Source organism: Manduca sexta, chromosome 27 (genome assembly GCF_014839805.1).
Source record: "Manduca sexta isolate Smith_Timp_Sample1 chromosome 27, JHU_Msex_v1.0, whole genome shotgun sequence".
Taxonomy (NCBI): Eukaryota; Metazoa; Arthropoda; class Insecta; order Lepidoptera; family Sphingidae; genus Manduca; species Manduca sexta.
Genome location: NC_051141.1, coordinates 11,005,283 through 11,031,122, shown reverse-complemented (window position 1 = coordinate 11,031,122; position 25,840 = coordinate 11,005,283). Strand labels below are relative to the sequence as shown.

The 25,840-nt window shown below is 37.1% G+C and overlaps 1 protein-coding gene across 6 annotated transcripts; it reads right to left on the bottom strand.

Moving 5' to 3' along the window:
* Positions 1-133: 133 nt before the first annotated feature.
* Positions 134-25,840, bottom strand: LOC119190836 (E3 ubiquitin-protein ligase highwire-like). 6 transcript variants are annotated; one of them, XM_037443897.1, is made up of 34 exons: positions 25,737-25,840; positions 24,478-24,586; positions 19,666-19,918; positions 19,441-19,587; positions 19,143-19,349; positions 18,646-18,972; positions 18,287-18,463; positions 17,933-18,211; positions 17,203-17,337; positions 16,902-17,051; positions 15,110-15,262; positions 14,708-14,819; positions 14,094-14,256; positions 13,853-14,004; positions 13,496-13,675; positions 13,192-13,367; positions 12,730-12,955; positions 11,857-12,352; positions 11,185-11,351; positions 10,494-10,678; positions 9,640-10,395; positions 9,193-9,345; positions 8,993-9,103; positions 8,395-8,625; positions 8,103-8,315; positions 6,522-6,662; positions 6,137-6,315; positions 5,349-5,592; positions 4,908-5,071; positions 3,552-3,726; positions 2,861-2,982; positions 2,305-2,409; positions 1,870-2,039; positions 134-784 (listed from the first exon to the last, which is right to left on the bottom strand). In XM_037443897.1, the coding sequence occupies exons 2-34, from the start codon at positions 24,564-24,566 to the stop codon at positions 618-620; spliced, it is 6,705 nt and encodes a 2,234-aa protein (XP_037299794.1). In that variant the 5' UTR covers positions 24,567-24,586; positions 25,737-25,840; the 3' UTR covers positions 134-617. The 6 variants fall into 6 exon arrangements, with proteins under 6 accessions (XP_037299794.1, XP_037299797.1, XP_037299796.1 ...); XM_037443900.1 differs by having other exon boundaries at positions 3,561-3,726; XM_037443899.1 differs by having other exon boundaries at positions 6,522-6,659.

Here is a 25,840-nt window from a genome sequence, read left to right as displayed (position 1 = left end):
AAGTTGAATTCGTTTTAAAATATCAAGGGTTTGCATTATACAAATTAAAAATTCTATTAATCAGAAAATATTTGCACCTATTTGATCTTACATTATAATATTATGTAACTCGTTAATAATTATACACTAGAGATTACCCTTGTTATTGATACCCTCATTCTGTAACACCATTTAACTTACGTAAATGTAAAATAATTAAATATATAAAATAAAGCATGTAACGTAATTTATCTTCTGAGTCTGCTGTGCCTTATTGGATTATAAAAGAAAATAAAAATTATGAGTTTCTGACTACACAGACTAGCTCGATCTTAATTTTTGATACAAAATAATTAATATATCATTGCGTTTAATCGTGCAATTAATAATAGACGTTTTTCATAAGAGAACTGAAAATTGGATCTCACTGCCGTTAAATAAATTTGCTGCCAGCGATCGACGAAAAGACAATAATCTGATCCATTCAGATTCTCTCCACGAAGCACTCAGTGACTTGACGAGTAACGCAGCTGAGTAGTGCGTTTATTGTAAACACCAAAAGTCAAGAGAATCATCCGCAAACTGCAAAAACAGGGCATCCCGCATATGCATTGTAGAGTCCTAAAGTACGCGAGTACTCACCGCAGCAATTGCTGTCCCTCTAGGATCTGGTGTATGGTAGGCGGCGAGGAGAGCTCGAGTCCTCGCGACAAGAGCAACGCCTCGCGCGCATCCTTCGAGTCGCTGTCGGTGTTCGTCGGGCTGCTGCCGATGATCGCGTTTATTTGCGCCTCCACTATTGTCGCTACCACAATACAATCACGTTTAGTGTAAATGCTGGTGACATTGAAAAAAATCGATAGAAATACATATACTCGATTTTGAATAAAATACGTTAATTCCGCAGTTAATCACCACAAGTACAGAAAAACATGTAAATTTTGTCAGTGATAAACATCGCATAGTTGATAACGTTAATAACCAATTAAACGCTTGGTACAGCTGAATTGCTTACGAGTAAGTATGTCTTGTGACCTGCATGTATGAGTATGTACCAATATTTGTATTCTCAAATATTGGTCGAAATTCTATATCGAATAGTAATTTTATCTTAATAAAATACCAGTGAACTGCGAAACAAATGTAGAGGAAGTTTTAAATAATTGTGAAAAATGTATTAAGAACTACACAAAGAATAATACGGAATGACAAGCTTTCGCTAGAGCGTTCAAACAAACTCCAGCTTTATATAATAGCAAAGATATAAACTCATTATATTTGTATTTAAACACTAGCATCTCTAATTCACGCTCATATAAATGCATTGTTTATTATGTCTCGTTGCCATCCACAACTCAAAATGAACTGACGATATAGATATGCATCACACATCGACTAACACCTGAGACATGCCTTATGCAGTACGTCCGCGCCATAGGTAATTGTGCAATATCGTGGCTAGACTAAATTGTGACTGATAAAAAAGGTATCTGCCATTGGTATGCGACGCGAGAGCATCGCAAGTCACAGCACAATGGAGGTACCACCTGCGCTTGTTAGTTGTGACCCGTCGTACCCCGGAGGCGATTACATAGTATGATTCATTATCAATTATTTACGTAAATAGTTTATTGTTGTACCGACCTTATGTACTTTAAGATCATTTTCCTTCTGTCTAGTAATTATTAGAACATTTTAATATGCTAATTAATGTCATAGATAATAAATTCGCTTTACCTTGAATTTATTTTAGCTCAGCAATATAAAATAAAAGTATGCCTATAAATGCATGTCGATCATGGAGTCTTTATTAGGGAAGATCATGGGCAAATTCAAATGGATAGCCAAAATCTGAAGACGATGAGGTGGAAATTGCCTAAAAATACTTACAGTAGGTGAGTGGTGGTATGTCAAGGTCCGGCGATAGGAGCCGGGATGCACAAGCGGCGCCCGCATACACCAACTCCATTTCGAGCACCGCGAGTCCCTGCCGCTGCGTTGTGAGCGGCTCGTCTTCGTAGCCCACACACAGGCAGCGGAATCCATAGCGGTTATCATCGCTGCAGACAAACCACGATGTAAATTTCCTGATACAGTATAGTCGGATACGTAAAATGAAAACTGATCAGCTTGCTCATTACCTACTTTCTTTAACATATAGGTGGATAAAACAGCTCATATTGTGAATTTTCTTAGATATCTATTATAACACTTATTTAAAGTTCGAAAAAAACTGCTTAGCGTAGTTTCCGAAAATTACATACCAAACTAAATCTAAGCAGCAAAAGCCTATTTCGTGTAGGTGATAGTATTCAAGATCCTTACCCATTATTCTTACTGTATTCGTTTAGATAATCGCTGGCAGTCTCCAACGAGAATATAACTTCATTTCCAGGAACCAACAGTGCTTTCTGTGGCCACTCCGACGGCCTATAATAAAGAAATCCGCACAACTTGTATTGTATTGTACAAATTTAATTTGGTAGAAACATGCACTATAACTTTCTAAGTTTAAAGCACACTTTTACTCCATACTTTCCAATAATTATGATATACTAACCTTTGTTCGCGGCTTCGCCCGCGTGTTTGAGTTTTCCGAAATATTTTTTTCCGACTTATTTAATATGTTTCGTTATATTATGACCAAATTACACAAAATCACTATAAATAATAGCCTATGTGTTATTCTGATGTATAAAAAATATTACTGTAAAGTTTCATCCAAATCCGTTCAAAAGTGTTTTAGTAAAAGAGGAACAAACATACATGCATTCATCCATAGATCCATCCTCACATACATTCCATTTATAATATTAGTAGGACTTAATTATTATTTGTTGCGTACGAGACCCAAAAAAGTACCTATACAGTAGATACTAACACATTAGCTAGTTTAGGCGTGACACTGACGTACACGCAGTTGTACTGCATGCACAGCGCCTCCGGGTCGGGCTCTTCACCAAAGTCCTCCACCTCCACGTCGCTCGTCAGTTGAATGTAACGCTATAAGAAATGTAGAATTTAAGCAATTGCCGACCGCAAACTATATTCCATTACATGAAAAGCAAGCGAACACGATAACAGTAAATAATGACATCGAAAGCATGAAATGAAGTGGAAGAGATATTCTAAATAAATAACAGAGTAGTTCAATCGAAACATAAGACGAAACAGGACTCTAAATTTATTACAAAATTCTATTAAATCAACGCTTATTTTAAAATGACGTAACCCAAAGATTTTGATATTGGATGAACTACTCTATTACAAAGCAAACAACTTATAACTACGTTGAAGCCAACAAAGCATTCCAAGAATATTTGATAAGATTACAAAGAGAGTTACAAGTGCTAACGAAGACATTAAGATTACTACTGTATCGAATAAAATAATTATAAATGTATAGTTTATTTTTCAGGTATATCATTTAAAAAACAAGTTTCGTTAGCACAATAAAATTAGATTAGGGATAGGTTAAAATAATCAAGATTTTAATTATTCGAACAGATAGATAAAATGCAAATGAATGACACAGCGTGTGGAACCTGGTGAGTGAGTGAATGATTGCTTACGTCTGTTACCTTACGGAACGGTGGGTCGGGTAGTCGCACGTCGTTTGAACAATGACATTGATGTTTAGGCGAACCTGCTACGGCGTATACCGTAAGTGTATCCTCCGGCTGGGCCGTGATGCTTCGAGGATCCATTTCCAAAACTACCCACGACACGGTGGAAGGGAAAAGTACCCTGTATTCATAACATCAAATACGTTATCATTCAACATCACATTATATTGCTCATATTGTGTCCTCACGTGCTCATGCTACGGTCAAACAAATTAAGAATCCCTGGACTTTTAAAACATGTATACAGTGTTACAATTTATATGACGTCATCCGCCAAACGTTACATAGTTAAGAATAAAATATAAACGAATTTGTTAATAAGAAAAATAATATTTTACAGTAAGTAGAAAAATATATTTCTTTATTCCAGAAACCCAAGTATGATGCGGCACTTATTGTGTCAGTAATCAGTATGTTGAAACCAAATAAAATGTCGAAGTATAATAACATTTTGGATGTTCATAAAACTTTTGATACTCGACGACTGATCTGAGCGCTGCAAGAAATCAGGGTTTTATTTCAACAATAGGTTATAAATTATTATGTGTGATTACAAATTTCCAAACAAATCAATCATTAATATTCCTCGGCCAAGATTTTTTTTTTTCGGTGCTAAACCTTGTGAATGGTATCTTCCTACTAAAGCTAGTGGTGTTCGGGCTGGTCTTAGCGATAGAACACAAAAAACTACACCTTATCAATGGGGGCGCCCAATACTCACATAAGGTTTTTAGTGACTTTTAACCCCCTCCGCGCCTCGTGACATATGGTGAAGTTTTGGGCTACAAAAAGTCACGTATATTCTTTGGTACAAAGTAGAATCAATTTTTATATTAAATCGTGCGATCAACTAAAAATAAATGCACGTGATATCTCATAACCCTCCCCCCTCCTTGAGATATTTCGTGATTTTATTTCCGATCCTCTCCTCCTGTTTCAAACCTCACGAGATTAATGGAAGACCCGAAAGGATGCTATAGAATTAGTTTACTCCATTGTTATAATAATTTTATTGGAATGACTTTACATGATGTTCATATCTTATTTTTATTCTATTCTCTATTATCATATACGTCGCAATAAAGTAGAAGTTTTTCCTTTGCAATTGAAACTATCAGGTATAATGACAGAGATCTGATTTTCCTGAATGTGCAATTCATTGGTACAGCAAGATATCGCTGATTACTCTCACATTACTTATTCACTGGCATTAGTTACAGGTGAAGCAAAAATGCCGGTCTTCTGTTATAAAACAACCAGAGAGGGTTTAAATTATAGTATATTTACAATAAAGGAAACTACCTCATGTTGGTGACAGCTGCCTGCTTATAGGGGTGATCGCTCTCCACCCACGTGTAGTACCTGGCGCTGGTGACGTTCATCTCATCCGTGATAGGCACCAACAGGTTCATCGCCGCTACGTGGGGCAGCAGCTTGTGGATCAGCTCTAGCAGCTTCACCACACTCTGCACCCAGTATGTTACGAGTTACGCGGAGTGTATGCATAGGATGACATTTGGTTGTCCCACTTTCGTATAGATAATTCAAAAGGTCATATCAAAATCTTACCAAATATAAACTCATTTAGGTTATTTAAAAGTAAACAAAATATAGTTCTTTTTTTAAAAGATGAATATGTTAACCTAACAATAAAGATCATTGAGAAGCAATATTAGTTTATATTTAGAGTCTTCCTTACGCTTAACATAGCATGTACTTTTATTTGATTTAATATCAACATGCCTTGGAATCATCCAGCCCCTCCAGATTGGCGAGTGTGTAGGGTATGAGCGTGTTGATGGCGGGCGACTGCTGCAGCACCGAGGCATTCCTCCTCAAATCCTCGGCGGTGAGTTCGTTGCGCAGCGTACAGAACAGCTCCGCACTGCGCTCTATCACGATGGATGCGACGCGCATAGTGATCGCTCGGAGCGACGTTATCAATGTGTCCGTGTTCTCCGACACATGCGTAGTTAATTTTGTTGTACTACACAAAGAAAATTACGGATTAATAACAATATCCTGTATTCAGCGTATAGTGATTGCACCCGACAGGATAACCACCACCCTGCATACAACATGCACCCAAATCTATACTAATCTAACTATCGATACTATTATGCTTATTAAGTTGAAAGTTTGTTTGTTTGAACGCGTTAGTCTCAAGAACTACTGGTTCAAATTACTGCCGATCTGAGTCCAGTGAACTCGAAACTACGTAACGAATTTAGATGAAATTAAGTATGAAAATAGTTTGAGACCCCGAAAAGGATAGACTACTTTCTATCCCGAGAAAATATATAGCGGAGTATAAAAATATATACGTAGCGAAATATATTGTATTCCGGAAAACTTATACGCGCGCGACACCGCAAGCAATAGCTGGTACATGATACAATGCAATAATTGATTGCTTAGTTATAGAACACTGACAATTCTATTTCTTTATAGTATAGTATTTAAATATTGGAACAATTAAGAAAGAAGGAAATGAATTTCTTGGATACGTTTCATACGTGCGTTATACGTACCCATAGTAGATGAGACATGGTATCTGCCCTCTCGCCAATGTGGTGCCGTTGAAGCTGAGAGAGCATGACGCAAACCGAAATGTAGTTCCATCAGGACCCTTCACCGAGGGCAGTCCGCAGTCACCATTCGAAGTGCGACTGCCATGGTTGCAAAACCTAATAGCATAGCGTAGGTCCTCCTAAAATACAAAGAAACGTCCATTAACACTATTATCATCAAGTATCTTATAATCTTGTCGTTATTAACTATCAGAAATAAGTACAGCAACTCCACTTTAGATCATAGTTATCATCAGAGCACTAATAATACATCATTTTATATGATAAATCTGATATAGCATATATTTTAAAATTCATAATTTGAAAATGTGAGATATTCACAAACCTTCAGAGGTAGTGGGCGATCGAATTTAAGTTGCGCAACGTCATGCGTACAGTCCGCGGAGCTGAAGGTGCCGTGCGCCACCTCGATGCTGACCCAGCAGTGCGCCGGGTTTGGCTCGTCTACCGTGGCCCGCAGTTGCTGCTTTTATCAAATGGAATCGTCGTAATTCAACGTACGTAATATATAAAGTAATGGCCAGACCCTAAAAGTTTTTACAAATACCATGTCTGAAATATTGCGCTGAACGGACAGATCTGTAACAGTTCGTCGGAACAAAATGTGCAATCCGTCATCCGAAACTATGGATTTCGTTTTTCGAAGGTAGACCCTTTGACCTAATCGACATTTTCCAACCTATATGCACTGCCACTAGACCAATTTTCTGATTACGTACTTATTTTAATATACTCATTACTTAAGATGACTAATATCAAAAGGTACGGGTTTGCGTGAACGGAATATTAGTGTGCCCTACATCATATAAATGATTCACAATGAGTAAAACAATTTTATTACTAATATTACGTACATTTCATTTCATGCACAATACCACAATGCCCCGATAAAGTGACTAAACTGAATGAATCATTCCGAATAGTATATCGAAAAACATCTAGCTTAAGAAACGGGTATCTTGACGCCCATAAAAGCATAGAAATCAGTTTAGCGCCTTTTCCCAAATCTTTTTAGTCAGAAGAAGAGAGCCTTGAGGCTGGTGAAAACTAATGAAACACATAATTTTCATTAATAAGCAGCACCTTCTGCAAATTACAAGCATATTCAAGATGTATTTTGAGTATTGGATTATCAAGGTAACCACGAAATGCTGTATTCATATATTTTTTTTCATTTATAACATGATTTAATTCTAGATACAATTATAAATAAGAATTAAGAGTGAAGTCAATTATAAGAAGAAGTCATAAAAGGTAACATGTTGCATGCATATTTACTGAGCAGGGGTATACAAGGGTTTGTGGCACAGTCTTGCTTTGAACTAGCATCTCATGCGATCGCCACTGATAAGCAATATCCGGCCATCCAACATACGGCTTAGGGCCTCGTCCAAAATATCCGAATAAATGTATTAAGGAGCCAAATACAAAACCGCCTATAATTAAAATTAATGAAAATAGATCTGCAAACAAACGAGTAAATAGCTCTGTGTTGTGAATTGTTATTTTTACCGCTCTTAAACATCTATAGTACCAAAACAATCATGGATGAGCTGTGAACCGTGAAGGAAAACATTAGTTTTCTGAGAGACAATGATACTACCACGGTCTAGACTTCTTATTTATGCTGTAAACAAATATTATGTGTACAGCTTAACTCGACCATTTAACACTATTTCGCGATTGCGAAAGTAAATGGCTTCATAACTATCCTAAATGATAAAATTTATTCAGACATTGTGTGACAGGCCGTAGTTAACACATAATTTTGACACAAAATCCAATTGTTTCCTGTATAAAGTCACAACAAGCGAGTGTGGTGATCTACGCGCCGAAAGCCTGTGATTCACGAGTTTTCTTGAAAGCGTACAGGCCTCGAGGACAACACCAACTAATAAAATCTCACTCGCACATCATGTAGCAGCTCGATTGAGTACTCGTAGTTGCCGACCCCGCCGTACACACAGACGCCGACCAGCATGATGCCGGGCCGATCCACCGTGAAGCAGATTGCGTCCGGACTGCCGCTGCCCGTATTCCACACACGCGACTGGTTCATGCGCATGAATCGAGACGGGGTCACCAAATGTTTCACTGCGCCACCCTCCGGATCTTCTTGCTGTAGCACAAGTAAACAAAATCAATTTTACCTAATTAGTATCCAGACCAACACCAACTGACGAGCCTGTAATACGTACCTTAACACTGGTGGCGCTGCGTGCCATCTCGCCGACGATCCTCGCACTGAGCTTGCAGCAGAACTCGGCGAGCTGCTCGTGCTGTCGGATCTCCCCGTGGTCGTGCGGCTGGCCGCACTGGCGCGTCATCATTTGTTTCTTTATCGGGACCATCACTATGTCCAACAGTTTCGGCACCACGTCTAAGAGATTCCAATCATCGTGGTGAGTTTTCAAATCTGAATCTGACGCCTGTAAGAAAAATCGATCTTAATATTTAACTTTGCTTTATATTTTCTAGCTTCAATTATGTCGACTAAAAGGCAAAAAATTTTAATTTCAGTTATTAATCGATTACATAGATAGACCTTTGACATTATACGCCAATCACTCATTGTGTATCAACATCTGAATTTAAAATGATATAGTTTTACGATCGCAAATAAATATTCATATTGTCGATCGTATGTTTAATCTATATTCTTTCTATAAAGTTCTATGTTAACCAAAAACACAGATAATACTATGAATGATACTACTTATAGCAATATGTAAATCATTTCATATCATAATTTCATGTGATATTCAATTATATGCATGTTATGAAACAATGTCTTACCTTCTGGGTTTCCTTGTTATTTGAGCGAGGCGGTACCGGAGGTGGTTTTTGTGAGTGCGATGCCCGGGGCACTGTCGCCGACTTGGATGGTACTTCCTTAATTATGATTATCTTTAAAAAACAAATGTTATTAATACCATAATATAAACATTATATCTATATGAGATATGAGTAATATACCTAAAATGTTAAGATGTTACCTTGCTGTCTTGTCGTTTGTTCTCGTTTACATTGATCGCGTTTTGTGTGACTGGCACAATGTATTGCAGAACGTCCCGCAGGCTGCGCGACGAGCACATAGCCGCGCACGTGGACGTCAATTCGCGGATTTGTGACCGCGGCACCATACCATCCTAAAACATATGATAAGACGCGTTGCAATTTTATTATTGTTTAAATATAACGTAACCTTCATTGAAATCTTCCTCTTGATGCAACTTCCTTTGCGACCCCGCAGTGTATCTACTTCACTGCGGGGTCGCAACAAAAAAAATTCATCATGTTTTTGTGACCAATTAGTTTACGTGGCCAATCGCTTGGCCCAAGTCCGCTTCTTTTGGGAATTTAATCCACGACCTAAGAATCGAACCCAGAATCACAGACAACTGTGAGAAATTTGCGATAAAATAGCTATCTAGAAAACTTACCTTCACATGGAACAGCATTGAACAAAGATGGTTCCATTTAAGGGTCGGCGTCGGGAAAAACGCATGAAAACACGCCGTGATAGTGTCATGTGCCTCCTGCAATATGGCAAAAGTCATCTCAAGCGCAAACTGTACGTAGCACACCCTGTGCGCCTTCGTCTTGCCGGGCTTCTTCGGCAGCATGGAACAAGACGGTGTCACGTCCGACATAATGCCCTGTATCAAATTCCTCACTTCCCCAATCGCCTCAAAGTACGACATATACTCGTGAGAATTCCTCTTCCTGTTATTCTGAGGGTATATCTCGTTTATGTACGACTTAATGAGCCTCAAACAAGCCCTTATCACATAAACCAGCCTCTTCTGATGTTTCATCAAGGTTAGTTTCTGGTAATTGATTGGTACCAAACCGTTGGTCTCCAATAAAATTTCCTTGAATTTCTCCCAACTCCACTGCAGTAATGTAATCAGTGACTTAAAGCAGGGTACTGTCACTTTCCTCGATATATTTTTAGTAAGAACAATAGTTGTTTCTCCAGGGTCTACTGTCTTGAATATGACATTGTGGTCAGGTCCCATCAGATTGTATAAGAGAGAAGGTATTTGTCCTGCGTTAACATCCGTTCCATTATTGGATTTCTTGGATGTTTTGAAATGAAAGCCGACCTCATCGTTGATTACCATCGCCTGGCCCGATGAGCCACAATCAGAGGATGGTCCATTAATGCTTGCCCAAGCGACGTACCATTTATGTGCCTGTTGCAAACATAATAAAATTTTAATTCAGCATAATATTTTTGTATTTGTATCTTCAAACAAAAATAAACCCATAAACTACAATAACACAAACTTACCACGAGTGTTATCGGGGATGAGAATAACACCGGAAATCGATCCCTGGGCGCGCACTCGTACACTACCTCGTCACTCTCAGCTATAAGTTCACCGTCGCCTTCCAAATCCCCGCCGTCAGGGCCGATGTCGAACAACTTTATCCTAGCGGAGTAGTCCCCACGACCACCAAACAGACCAAACCCGCCTGCAACAACAGATACGTACTAAAGGTTATCTCAGTACTTACTGAATGTAAAATAATTTACGATTCTAAAAAAGACTAGTTCGTGACATGAACTTAAAAACATGCAATAAAAGTTTTGTAATAGACTGACAAATGTAACTGATTGTAACTGAATATCAACAGTGAAAACATTAACATAGTATATGTTCAAATCACATAGTGTTATATATTCTAACATGTATCTACATCTCATGATATAATGGAGAATGGAAATATATGTATATTTCCCAATGAAAGCCCATCTTGAACACAACAAAAACTATGAAAATCATAGTTGCAACAGTACAAATACCGTTTCATATCGATATTAGTGCTTAGCTTCCCCTCCTTATAAGTGCTAGGGCATTATCGAGCGCAAACACACTAATAATAGTTAATAATTATTCTTATTAAACTATAGTCCAACTATGAACTAAATTTTGAATAGCAGCTAATAAAATAAATGATCATTCTGATTTAAAACTTACCTAACAAGATGTCTGTATCGCACATAAAGCGGATCGCCTCAACGGAGTGTCCTGAGTAACCCCATCCGCCTCCGTGACTTTCAAATCTATTTACTGTGAGGAAGTCCTCCTTCAAAGGGACCATAGGAGGTGCCGGCGATTCCTTTTTACACTCAACGTGAGTAATTCTGTTATAGAAACATATCAACGTGTAAACAAATAAATAAAGCACATTAATGTGATCACAACATAAAAATATAATTGAGTAAGCTGGGTGATTGTAAACAATATTTGTTCAAAAATATATACAATAGTATATATTTTATAATGGAAACAAAAGATAAAATATTAAATTTTATATCAGTCCATTGCAATTTTTGGTTTATGCTCAACTGAAGGACGAGTAGGCAGTCGCTTGTCTCGAGGCACGCCTCAAGCTATAATAACACAAACAAGATCTTTTAATTACAAAGCTCTACTCTACATGCTGTGGCATTGCGCTCGGAACACCAGACATGACAAGTTAAGTTTCACAAGGATTAGTAACAGATAAATACTGGGTGAAATAAAGAAAGCGATTGACCTGCCTGATTGGAACCTGGGATTCCTAACCTGATATTTAATAAAAATATCTTATCTTCATTTTTGTAGATAAATCTATTTTGTTGTGTTAAATATCATAGAAACACTTACTTGGCATCATGAGCGTATGCCAAAGAGTCCAAACAGCCGAGCAAATGTAATGCCGCATGCATTCGTGTCACTGAACATCCAGGAGTGGATGGTATCGCTAACTCCTGGTTTAATATTGAATTATTTGTCAACGCTATATTATCCACAGAACTCTCCTCTTTATTGCTGATAATTTCAAAGTTCTCCATATTTTTGAAGTCCTCAAGGCGTTTCATATTGCCGCAGCTGGGGTATTCGAAGTCATTATCGCCAAATCCGTCAGGATCAGTGTTGCAACAACGCTGGAGCTTGTGAGAATCGAATGCCAGGATGTTGAAGCATTTTATGACTCTCATCTGGGGCTGGTAGCACCATAGTACGTCGTACAACGGGTCGAGGCAGGCGAGGGTATTGACGAAGTCGACTTGCTCGGGCCCGGTCCATGCATTACACGTCCCATCGTTCTTGTTTATTGTAAGACATTTGAACGTGTGCTCAGGGCGGTTCGGTAGAATGACTGAAATAAAATGTATCAAGAATATTTTTTTATTTTGTCAGTAACAATAATAATGACCGAATGTCAGAAAGATATTTAAATGAAATGATTTACGACCGATTTTAGAAAACGAACGCAATTTTCATCTTCGATCAGAAAATAAGTCATTTGTAAGCATGTCAAAAAATATTTAGTCCGACTCATCCATTTTAGGGATTGATCGAAATAAAGGGATTATGATAATTTATTGAAATCAGCAGTAAATTAATTAGAAAATTATCTATCAAAAATAGGCGCGAGCTGTTGACCTCTTCACGTTTGTTACTCATACGTTTATTAATAAAATAAATTTAATTCACAATCTAGACTACTTTTCAACTTTTTGGAGATATACTTACTAATACAGTTATTGTTAGCTGTGATAGTCGAACTGAACAACGTGTCCGTCTTAATAAGCGATTGCGAGACCTGTACAAAGGTCTGGTCTCCCGACGCTGATATCCACACTGCTTTGTTGGCATATTTGGGTCCCAACCGGGGAACTCTGCCCGGCGTTGCATACCATATTGGACCTCTGTCAGACCGCATGCCCTCTTCTTGTCGTGGCCGACCGAGAGAGCCTTTCTATAAAGACAATTTAACTTGATAAAATTGTAATAGAAAAATTATAACATTTACACGTAAACATTGATTTCCCGCATGAGAGTTCGCCAACTATTTTTCCCTACGACCATATTTTTCATTATCTGTAAATAGTCAGTTACTAATGTTTCGAAGACTGTAGTGCGGCAAAACTTTTCCACTTGGTCTTACATCACTCATGTCTTGTGCTATCACTAGATATTATAGCCGATGCGAACCTGGAAATTGCCGAAGGTATACAGTTCCCCGTCTCTAGTGAGTATTGCGGTGTGATTACTGCCGGCGGCGACGCCGGCCGCCCGCGGTACCCTCACGCGTACTAGTCTGTGGTGGACAGATATGTCACCCGCACCAAGCTGTCCATATTGGTTGGATCCGAACGTTAACACTTCACCTGCGTATAAAATATTTAATAGTACAGTTAAGCCAAATGAAAACATAGTTCGTACGTAACATTGATATTTATATATCATTTAATGTATTAATGACGCTATGTCCACACTGTAGAAACTTCGCACATACCATGTTCAGTTAGCAGCACAGTATGGTGCAGTCCACACGCGAGAGCCGCCACACGATGTCCGCCGGGCACGGCCACACGGGAAGGCGCCAGGCAAGACATCTTGAGATTAGGATCTCGATCCATCTCCAGTCCAATTGATGGAAGTTCGAACTGGGGAAACTTTGTGCTCTCCTCTTTATCTGTATTTACACAATAAATATAATGTTTTGAACCATATCTATCAATCCTTGCTTTTTACCTTGTGTTTCCTAAACTTATGTACTATTTTATTGTCAACAAATAATATTTCCTTAATACACATTTATGGCTTATCCATAGAAAGTTGTAAGGTGCACGGCGACTACTAGGGTACTTACCACTTTTTGGTTCACATTTGGCGGAGGAGTCTGCCTCATCGTCCAGGTCGGTGACGCGCTCGGGCCGCGCAGCCGCCACGAACACGTCCGCGCACCGACGGCAAACGCCACACAGGGCACAACCGCTGTCACCTTCCCCACATCCGCATTTCCTAATCACATCACCGTTGTGTAAGGATAAAATCGTCTAGTGATAATTATATAAAATAAAGTAACAAAAAGGCAAGAATAAGAATCTTACTCGCCGGGCACTCGATTCGGCAGGTTACTGCAGTGGCAGGCGCTCGAGAAGCCAGTGCACTCGCGACACAGGACACACACGCGGCAATAGTCCGTAGTCCACGTGTGCGACAACTGACACAAACGCACGTCCTCTTTATCGCTTCGGCGCGACACGAAACCCTCTGCAAGAAACTCATTTCTTACAATGTCATACTTCATTAAGAAATGCCTCCTAGCCGCATTTCAACCACGGCGGCGGCGGCGGTACAGAGGATATACATATAATGTGTGCACAATACACGGGTGCACACTCCACTATCTGTTCCATAACTCTCATAGTCCGATGAAACGGCAACCCGACATTACTGCAGAGGTATCAGGCGTAGGACCAACGACTTCCTTGCTCTGAGCTGCGACTGTGCCATTTTTAAATAGTAGCGTATACGTATTACAACTACGCCAGCGAGATAGGTCATAATGATTACTATTTTCATCCAATAAATATAAATTGTACTAAAACACAAAATTAACCTAATATTTATTTTACAAATTGGTTTAAGAAATTTCACCACAATATTGTTTTCTTTTTGTTTCACTGCGGAAACCTAATACAATAAAGAAAACAACACTTACTTTCTTTTGTGTATCCAAACTCGCGACCGCACTGGCCCTTGTTGTTGATTCCGAAAGTGTACACGTGACCAAAGCTCGTGAGCACTGCCGCGTGAGCTTTACCTAACGCAACCTGCCAAGTTTCGAAACACCTTTTAACTTTGAGGTGGAAACATTTATCACATAGCACTCAAGGATAATGTAGGCCTTTATTAATGAAACAACTTTGCAGATCCACCAGGTAGTTCCAGAAATTTGCGTTTAAAACACACAAAAACTTCAGCTTTAAGCCTTTATCACAGTACCGGTACAGCCCATTCATGACTGCTGTACCTGCATCTCACGTCTTTTCGTAACACACAAAAATTTCTTAGCCGTAAATTTTAGTTGTATTCTCCTATACACTGTACCATAGTCACATACCTGAATAACTCTCTCGTGTCGCAAGCCGAGCACCATCCCAGAGGGGTCGCAATGTTGCGTGTCTTTGCCGAACATCAGCAAGAGTCCCTGACGAGTCACAAGAGCAGTCGACCCGTAGTTGCAAGCCGCGTAAATTACATGATGCCCTTCGGCCTATTCGCGAATAATAGATTAATTAAAATATTTTCATATAACACATTTATAATATTATAGTCTGCGCAACTATTGGAAAAAGACTAATACTAGAGTACAATAATAATATAGTATTGCACAAGTTCTACATCTATACAGGACATCTCATAAATGGTACGAAATACGTAAGGGGAAAATGGCTTGAAGAACCCCTGAACATATAAAAAATTATATAAAAGTATCACATTTACGAAATATTTTGTCTTTTATTCTTTTTTTCAAATATCCGCCTTTCTACTTTCCTATTGTTACTATACAAATAATGAAATATTTACTTTTTTTATCTGTAAGAGACTCGAGTGTAGTGGGTCTACTGTAACCCATATTCATTTTATTATTATAATATATGTAATATCATACCAAAACCTTAAAAAAAGTTATACGTTTTCTGTAAATTTATCAGGCTGTTATCAGTTACAGCGCAATTGAAACGGGGGTCGCCAAGCATCTAAATTCGCTAGCGCCTATATTGTTCAATGCCGCTTTGCGGCTCATCTCTTTCAGGGGCTCCGATATTGGGCATACTATAATAAGAGTTCTAAGCTTGGTTACTCTGTAGACAGTTATAATTTATAATGAACTCCTTCAAACCTCAACTTCTACAAAAAAGACTTTATCGTTCCCATTTACAAAAAAAGTGATAATAGCTTAATAAGGTATTGCACTCTTTTTTAAAAAGTGTCTCAAATTAATTTTAATTTGCTAAAATACAACTAGAAATTTTATTACAAAAATATTCAATCAATAAATGCCATTAAAATACATTTAAATATTACATTTTAAATTTTCCCGCGTAAAAAAATAAAAATAAATGAATACGGTAGAGGCCACGTTGCTGACGTCATCTCGACAGTAAACATCAAGTAACAACGCTGTGCATAGAGAAAGAACAAATTATCACAATTCAAATAACCAACTATCCTTATCATAGGTGTGTTGTTCCTGAATGTAAGAATACTAACGTGAAAACGTCGTAAAAATTGTGGATTCAAGTGATAACTGATATAACTCTGAGGAAAACTTGGTTTAACTTGCGAGAAGATATCCAAATTTATCGTCCGAAAAAATTGTCTATTTCGATAATTTTGAAATAGTGAACGCGTATTGACACTTCAAGTATTTTACTGACTTGATGACGTCATGACATGGCGGCACTCGTTTCGCATATTTGTAAAACAGATAAAAAAAGTCAAAACTTTGAACAGAATTTAAAAATTTATTTTATTATTTTATGAACTGAAACTACTATTTTCCGATTGCTTTTTGATTGAACTATGTTATTATAACTATATTATCTTATATTTTTGGCTTTTTTTCTCACATACACTAAAATACCCTATTAGTAATTATATGCGAATATCTATTATCCGCTTTCTTAAAAGTTTATGAGTCTTTCATTTGCCACTATTTATCTTGTGCGTTAATGAGATGATCTCTTCTCATGGGTGGTCTCTCATGGTTTAGGAACTACATTACATCTATAAAATGTATACATACATACATAGGATATTAAAATCATTACCCTTCCTCGCTTCGCCGTAGACTTATAAGTTCCTATAATCTAGACACACAAAAATATATTAATGGAATTAGTACATACCTTGAATATTTTCTTGGGCCTGGTTGGTTTAGGATTTCTTCTGTGCTTAGTGGAATCACCGTCTTCGCCGCGGCGTGCGACTCCAGTGAACAACGCAGTACCGTTATCGAGTACTAGGACAGCATGTACGCCCTCGTGGCCGACTGCCACCTAGATCGATAATATTATAATTAAAATCAGGCTAATAGGTCCACTTTGGGAATCTTCAGGAAGAAAGCTGTAAGTTACCTTCATATCCAAGCCTGTCTAATCATAGGGTCATAGTACAAATGTTATTAACAATACTGATTGTATTACGCACCTGCATGATTTTAGATTTCTTGGTGTTGGGTGCGTCGTTTTTCGTAAACATCGTCTCTTTTATCAACGTCCAACGACCAGTATGTGGCACTGCTGTTTTATATCCGAGACTGCTGCCCTTACCCATATAATAAATCTGTAAAATAACAAATGGTAAACCAACGATTATCTTACTTCCTTTATAAATAACCTCGGACACATAAAACTTCAAAAATGTAAATAAATTGAAAAAAAAAATAGCCCTAGTGACGTACGTATATTACAGTTAAATGATTAATAAACATTTTTTTTTTTTTATGAAGAGTTATTAAAATTCTTAATGTAACATTTCAAACTATTAAAATACCCTTGCTTACCAATGGTAAGACATGGTCACGTTGATCCGATTACGATTACGATACGGATTACAACTACGGTACGATTACGAAAAACCAGCGATGCAACAGTACATCAAATCAATTGCATTTAGTAAATAGCTAATGATCTTGAAACGCTTGAACAGATCTTCATGAATTATAGCTAAGAAAGATATCGGTCACATCAGCTTTCAAACTTTAAATAACGCATCAAAGTTAGTCCATACGGTAGAGAGCTATGACGCCACAGAAAGATCTACAGATACACATCTTTAACTTAGAACACCCCTCCCTTTTCATCAGATGTTAAAGATATGCTGAAAGCATAAAACTACTTTAATGGAAAATATTTAAAGAAAAATATCTAAATATTACCTTCCCCGAGTGTGTTGTGAGAAGTGCAAAATCCAGCCCGGCGTAGATGCTCAAGAGGGGATCATCATCACTATCGTCAAGCTGCATGGCAACAGGCACATCAAGCTCCATCATTCGTCTGGAAATGTTGTCTTCAAAAGGCGCTCGGCCCAGCACCAGAGTCCGCCTCCTCAAGAGGTGGACGTTAAGCTCCTTGCGCGACGTGAGTGTCACCGTCGCTGAGCCTTCGGTACGATCCGGGATGGCATCCACATTATACATACGTATGGTTAAGTTGTCCTGTTACGTTTACAATACTGGCTATAATGTCTTGTCTTTGAAAAAAATATATACAATTGCAAACAACAAACTTACGTAGCTGTTAAGTGTTATAAGGCCGAGCTGATTGCCATCCGTGAACACGGCTGACTTCGGCTCAACGGGTGATGGCTGTCCGGGATCGAGACGCACAATGTTGCGCACTTCAAATGTTTCTTTATCTATTTCATATACCTCAGTCTTTTTCCTCCCAATCCTTAGATACAGCTTATTCTAAAATCCGACAAAGTATAATAATTCGTTAAATATCACTTCAAAATTTTATGCTTGTACAAGTAGCGCATGATTATTTTAATAATTTCATGACTAACATGATGTGCTTAGACTAGCTTTCTTCTATCACGTAAATCGGTAAACCAAATTTACCAACCAGTCTTAATCAAAATTGTACTTACCTTACAAAACCCAAGCCAGCCATGTCGATCACTGGCAAAGAAATCTGGCTTATACAAATAAACATGTTGTTTTATTGAGCTGCCATATCCAGAGCCAATTTTTAACAAGCCTTTCGATGTAAACACGTATAAATAGCAGCCGTCTGACACCAACGAGCGGACCACCAGCTCTCCGGGCCCAGCTGTCAGTGACTGAGGAAGGTCTACCGGAAAGCTAGTGACCAAAGACTGATGGGGCACGCCGTAGCCTAGCCACTGATTCCGAGATGGTGACCCAAGTATTACTGATTGTACACTACGCTGAAGTTTTGTAAGGTTTGCCGGTATCTGCAAAATACAAATTACATAATATACCTAATGCTAAAAGATTTTAAACTTAATAATGAAAAAGCCACAAACACAATTATGTATTTTTTGGGTTGACTTAATATTTTTATTTATGTTTACCACAATACTCATAATTAATTTCTTATCAAACACAAAGTTAAATTACACACTTGTATATTTTGCTCCGACAATGATGCTGAGGACATGATTAGGGAAGCGACTGCATTTAGGATGAGTTCTGCTTCTCCACGCGCAACTGATAGCCCTATCAGGCATGAGCTGCTAATAGCCGTAAGTGCGGTTGGTAACTCCGGCCTACCGCCGGTGGACACGCCGCTGGCTACCTCCACCAACATTGAGTGAAAGTTTACGATCATCTATTAAACAAAAATATTAGTAGTTGAGGAAATATACTGTTCAAATTCATCTAATTTAGACTTCATATTTATATTTAATATTTAAGCTCACTTCAGTTGGTTCCTGGCACAGTTCTTCTGGTGCATGTCCCTGAAGTACATCAAGCAATGCCTTCAATGCCTGCTCGCAAAACTGTGCATCACTAAATCTTGAATGGGATATTAATGAAAATACCGCACGCAGGCCTATTCCGGTAACCTGTTAAAAAAACTTAAGTGAAATAATTATTGATATAAAACTTATAATGTGACTATTATAAAAAAAAGAAATCATCACCTTGGGTAACTTTGGGATTGGTATGTGTGATGTTCCCTCATCATTATCACTGTCATCGGACATATCTGTAAGGGGACCATTGAGATATTTCCAACGTGAAAGGATGGATTTTCTAATATTTGCATAAACAGCAAATTGAGACGGATTTCCCAACAGCGCCGGAGCATAACAAACGGCGAGTGTATTCGCTGCCTTTATCCTCCGGAGCTTCTCCTTCTTCCCAATTTTTTTCTGAGGCTTTTTTTCATATTTCCTACATCATAAAACAAATTTAGTTAGTTACATACAATAGAAAATGTTAATGCAAACAAGCAATTTTTATTGATGAGTCATTGAAAGTATACAATAATATTATTTTTCTTATTTATGTTTGAAATTTTGAATGGAAAGAATAATATTATAAAGAGTTTGAAATTATGTCTTACTGTTACAGTAACTACATTACTATAAGTGACTTACATATGATAACGGATTTTTATACTGTTATTGACGAAGTGATTCAAAAGGAATGTTTTTGTGTATAATTCATTGAGTCAAAGAAAATGTAATAAATTGATGTAACCACCAAAATTAAGGAATTAATTTATATTATTTATACAATTTTGACAGAAATTTTCTTATCTTCCTAGATTCTTCAAATCTTATTTCGAAATCAATTACTTTAAATTAGAATTCAAGCTTTTCCTTTAATTTTAACCTGTTCTCCTGGAGTATGATACTCACATTTTGTGCAAATTATAAATTCATAGTTAATTTAACGGCAGACGCGAAATTTATTCTTTAATAATAAATAAACTTGTAATAATTAAACTTGTAGCAAATGAACATTTAATGTATTATGCATGTTGTTTATGTGATGTATTATGCATTTGTAGTTTATATTATTATATATCTTTTCATATTAGTACTACTTTGTTTTTTGGCATTTATGTAACATTTCCTTTAATTAATCTATGGAAAGTTGTTATCTTTGTAATTTTGTGGATAATGTGTGGAGTGTATACTTATGAAATTTTCATACAGTAATAACTGTTTGTATTTTTTTTGTGCAGCTGTTTGTTATCCCAACAAATAAATAAATAAACACCTAATGTGAATAATGTGGAAAAATCATTAAACTAATAAAATAAACTAATCACCCTGAATATTTTTTATTTGCCAACAAAATTTAGTATAAATCAATATACATTAAACTTCAACAATTATAAAACACTTCACTTATGATAAGGGCCATATAAATTATAAATTGATATTATTTTATAAAGTTACAAATATATTTTCTTTTCATTACATTAATTTAATATCAGTCAGCTGACTGCCTCGGTGGCGTAGTTGTAAGTGTACACGGTACTAGTACGACTGCCGCGCTGAGGTCCTGGGTTCGAATCCCGGGTCGGGCCAAAATAATTGTGACTGGGTTTTTCCATCTTAAAAATTACGCAGTCGCAGCTCGGAGGCAAGAAGTTGGCGGTGTGATACCCCCGTGCCTCGGAAAGCACGTAAAGCCGTTGCTCCTGCGCCTGATCTCCTCCGGTCATGTCGGCTTGCCGTCTCACCGAACTATGAGAGTGAAGGAACAGAGAGTGCACCTGTGTATTGCGCACATACTTGTGCACTATAATATCTCTTGCGTACTTGGCTGATCTCCGTTGAGATTGGCCGCCGTGGCCGAAATTCGGCTATCAACTATTAGCGTTACGGTTTTAGATGACGATAATGTTATGAAATCCATTATATAATTATGTATCTATCTGGCAAAACTTCCATTCCATATATTAGGTATGAAATTTATATATGAAATTGATGTTGTATAGGACAAGAATACAAGGTCGATTTTTTTTGTAAAATATAATGAATTAACTAATCAAAGTATGAACCATTATTATCTATGCACTTTTGCTTTCTCATAGAGAGTTCAATAAACTCTCTGAAGACGATAAGAACTGCCACAACGGAGGCGAATATTTTTCCTTATAAATAGTCATACAAATCACGGAAAAAGTAGTAATCTGCTGAAGCAAGGTCTGAGGAATATGGTGTACGTCGCAGACATTCGAATTGCACCTCTTCTAGTTAAGCGGCCGTCTGTTGTACAGTGTATGGTCTAGTCTTGTCCTGAAGTAGCAGTGGTCTAAAGCTATTAATCAGCCTCGGTTATTTAGCAGCTAGTTCTTCCATCATGGTTTGCAGTTGCTGACAATAGATATCTGCCGATATCGTTTGGCCAAATTTAAGAAAGCTGTGGTTAACTGCATTAATCCACCAAACACTCGCAAGTTTTTTTTTGTTAGTTAATTTTCTCTTGTGGTAGGACTTGCTCGTATTTCACGTCGGGCCAAAGCCTGCAACCCCGTATGACGCAGGTTCGGCCGCACATGGAATATTGTTCCCATTTTTGGGCAGATACTCCCCCGTCCCAGCTTCTCCCTCTCGACCGCATTCAACGTCGGTCAGCTCGTATCTTCGACAACCAAATTCTCTCCGATCGGCTTGATCATTTGGCTTTGCCTAGAGATTTAACATCGCTCAGCATTCTCTTTCACATTTACCACGGCGAGTACTATGATCAGTCCGTGTTTTCTTTTGCGACAGTAGGGCATACAAATCGTTAATCCTTCGAGCTGTACCTGCAGCACCGGTGCCACTGTGACACTCATACTCGTCATCAAAGCTCGTCATTATAGTGATATTTCATGTTTTCCTTTGTGATATAATTATATGAAAGACGCCAAAGAAAATAACTAATCAAGATAAATAAAATCATGGATATTTCGGCCTTTAAAATTTAATATGACGAAATTTAAAGGCAGAAATATCCATGATTATTAATTATTTTTACATTTTTCTTTCAACTGCGAGAACTAATCACTAACTAGACGTGAATTTAAATTCTTTACTTGCCAATACTTGTTTAGTTACCCAGATTAAAGCCGAAACAAAATGTATGAAAATGGACCTTGAGGTATCGCCTTAACATGGCAATACGACACAAACTTTTTGAAAATTATTAATTTACTAGCTTTTGCCCGCGGCTCCGCCCGCGTTATAAAGTTTTTCAGGCTAAAGTTTTCCGTTATAAAAGTAGTAATTTCCCGGGAGCCTATGTTCTTCCCAGGGTCTCAAACTGTCTCCATACCAAATTTCATCTTAATACGTTGGGTAGTTTTTGAGTTTAACACGTTTAGGCAGACAGATGCAGCGAGGGACTTTGTTTTATAATATATTTTTTAGAACTTTTTAAGAGGAACAATCCCGTCATACATCATTGTTGCATAACTTTAACCGTTTACGCAGCGCACGCAATGGAAGCTCTAAAAACTAATAATTTTCCCCCGTTTTTGCAACATGTTTCATTGTTGCTCCGCTCCTATTGGTCATAGCGTGATGATATATAGCCTATAGCGCTCCACAAATAAAGGGCTATCCAACACAAAACAATTTTTTCAGTTCAAACCGGTAGTTCCTGAGATTAGCCATTACTGCTCCGCTCCTATTGTCCATAGCGTGATGATATATAGCCTATAGCGCTCCACAAATAAAGGGCTATCCAACACAAAAAGAATTTTTCAGTTTGGACCGGTAGTTCCTGCGATTAGCCATTACTGCTCCGCTCCTATTGGGTATAGCGTGATGATATATAGCCTATAGCAATCCACGAATAAAGGGCTATCCAACGCAAAAAGAATTTTTCAGTTTGGACCGGTACTTCCTGAGATTAGCCATTACTGCTCTGCTCCTATTGGGTATAGCGTGATGATATATAGCCTATAGTACTCCACGAACAAAGGGCTATCCAACGCAAAAAGAAATTTTCAGTTTGGACCGGTAGTTCCTGAGATTAGCCATTACTGCTCCGCTCCTATTGGGTATAGCGTGATGATATATAGCCTATAGCACTCCACGAACAAAGGGCTATCCAACGCAAAAAGATTTTTTCAGTTTGGACCGGTAGTTCCTGAGATCAGCCATTACTGCTCCGCTCCTATTGGGTATGGCGTGATGATATATAGCCTATAGCACTCCACGAACAAAGGGCTATCCAACGCAAAAAGATTTTTTCAGTTTGGACCGGTAGTTCCTGAGATTAGCGCGTTCAAACAAACAAACAAACAAACTCTTCAACTTTATATAATAGTATAGATGTTATAGTGTGTTGAAACTTAACAAATTTAATTTGTCTTTCGATCTCTAAACATGGTTATGGCACCAACTGCAGAAAATCAGTCTGTAATAGTAAATTCACGAAAATTTTTATTAAAGTAAATATTTACTGGTTTCAATTTTATTTCTTTACATGTGCTATAAGATATTGAGTCTTAGCAAATTTCATGATTCTAGCTTAATGGGAAATACCCTAAAGGATTTGATTTCCTTTTGAAAACGTAAAATATGCAACACAGTCATATCTTTTGATTGTGTTCACTTACAAGCTGTTTTTCACAGCTGTAAGAAACTATAGACCTTAGTTTCTGCAGAAAAAGGTATTGATAAATGGAGAACAAAGTGTTCCTATAAAATTTTATCTCTAAAATTGTATTATAGAAAGCAGATATAAATAATAATCTATTCATTGTTCATGCATAGACGGATTGATGAGAAGTGTGTTTTGTTTTTCAAAATACCTTCATAATTAATACCTTAAACTGTGTTGATTTCAAGAACACAAAACATTTCCCAATATAGATTATAAGAGAATGCTACTTTTCATATATTTATGAGAAAATTAAAATATGGCAAGACTCTACTTGACAAGTGCATCTATTATAAGACATAATATATGAATGATGGTAAATACAAAAATATTATATGTACCTGGTGCCACTCCAACATAAAGCCCGGAAGTGTTTCCTGTAGTTTTCGGGCTCCATGGAGCTCAGCTCTGGCATCGGCCGCAAAGCCATGATGATTGATATTATTAGATCTACAAAGCACAATCATGAATTTGTTCAACTATGATCATGTTCAAACCACTTACCATCAAACTTGGTGTTACAAATGCACAATGAAAAGATTCAAACATAAGTTTTAAATAAAACTTATTTAAAATTAGTTATTAATCTAAAATTGTATTATATCAAATTAATAATAATTATTGTGAAACACAATATTATCTCCAATATATTATTTTAGATGTTAGAAAAATATATTAACTAACATTTTGTATGTGAGCATAACATTAATAATAACTGAATTTATTCCATATTATAATTACACTAGATGGATTATAACAGCATGAAATGCTATTTTTAATTAAATTGTGTCTATGATTCTACCACTACTCTATTCCTATATTCATATTTCAAAAAATATTTGGCTTGAATTTTTCCTGAAAACATCTATGTAAATAGAATCCAATCTAGTCACAATAACATAAACACACAAACTATGCCATTCAGTCTGAAACTGGATACAAGATTCCTTTCATCAAGAAAATAAATATTAGTATTACATTTTTATGTGTCTAATTTTATAAGTCCTCTATAGGATAGATATTTTGTTATATTTTTTCTCACATAAACAACCAATCAGAAAAAGGGATATATAACACTAATCAACTTAGTACAAAATAAAAACTGAATTCTTTTCACACACCACATATGTGAATTTTTCGCTTAGCACATCGAACTTATTAACGCATGACATTCGCATATATTAAGTAGTTTCATTTTTAATAGGTAGATAACTAATGAGTACAGGTACCATGACCCTAAGTAGGTATGTATTAAATTGTTATTAGCTTTATTATAACAAATTTGATCGTATCAATTGAAAATATGGAGAGGTTCCTATTGAAAATGATTTTAAATATATTTTGCGGTATTGGAGCAGGTGTTAATACATACCTACATAATATATTCAATTTAAACCTTCAAATATGCGTAATTTCCGTACATCTTCGCGGTGCCACATAGAAGGAATCATCCAAACTTGAATAATAATAAAATCGATGAATTATGCTCGCTAATAGATTTTAATATACACTGCAGATATTCTTTCGTGGGCGAAAGAGGAAAATATGTTTATACATCGAACGCGAAGTAAAACATCTCTATAAAAATGATGTGTCTTACCTGAAGTGTTATTGATATCATTTTCTTTGCTTACTCACATATATTTGGCATATTTTTGAATAAAATTCAAATGTAACACTACTACCTCCGATGTTTCAGTAATG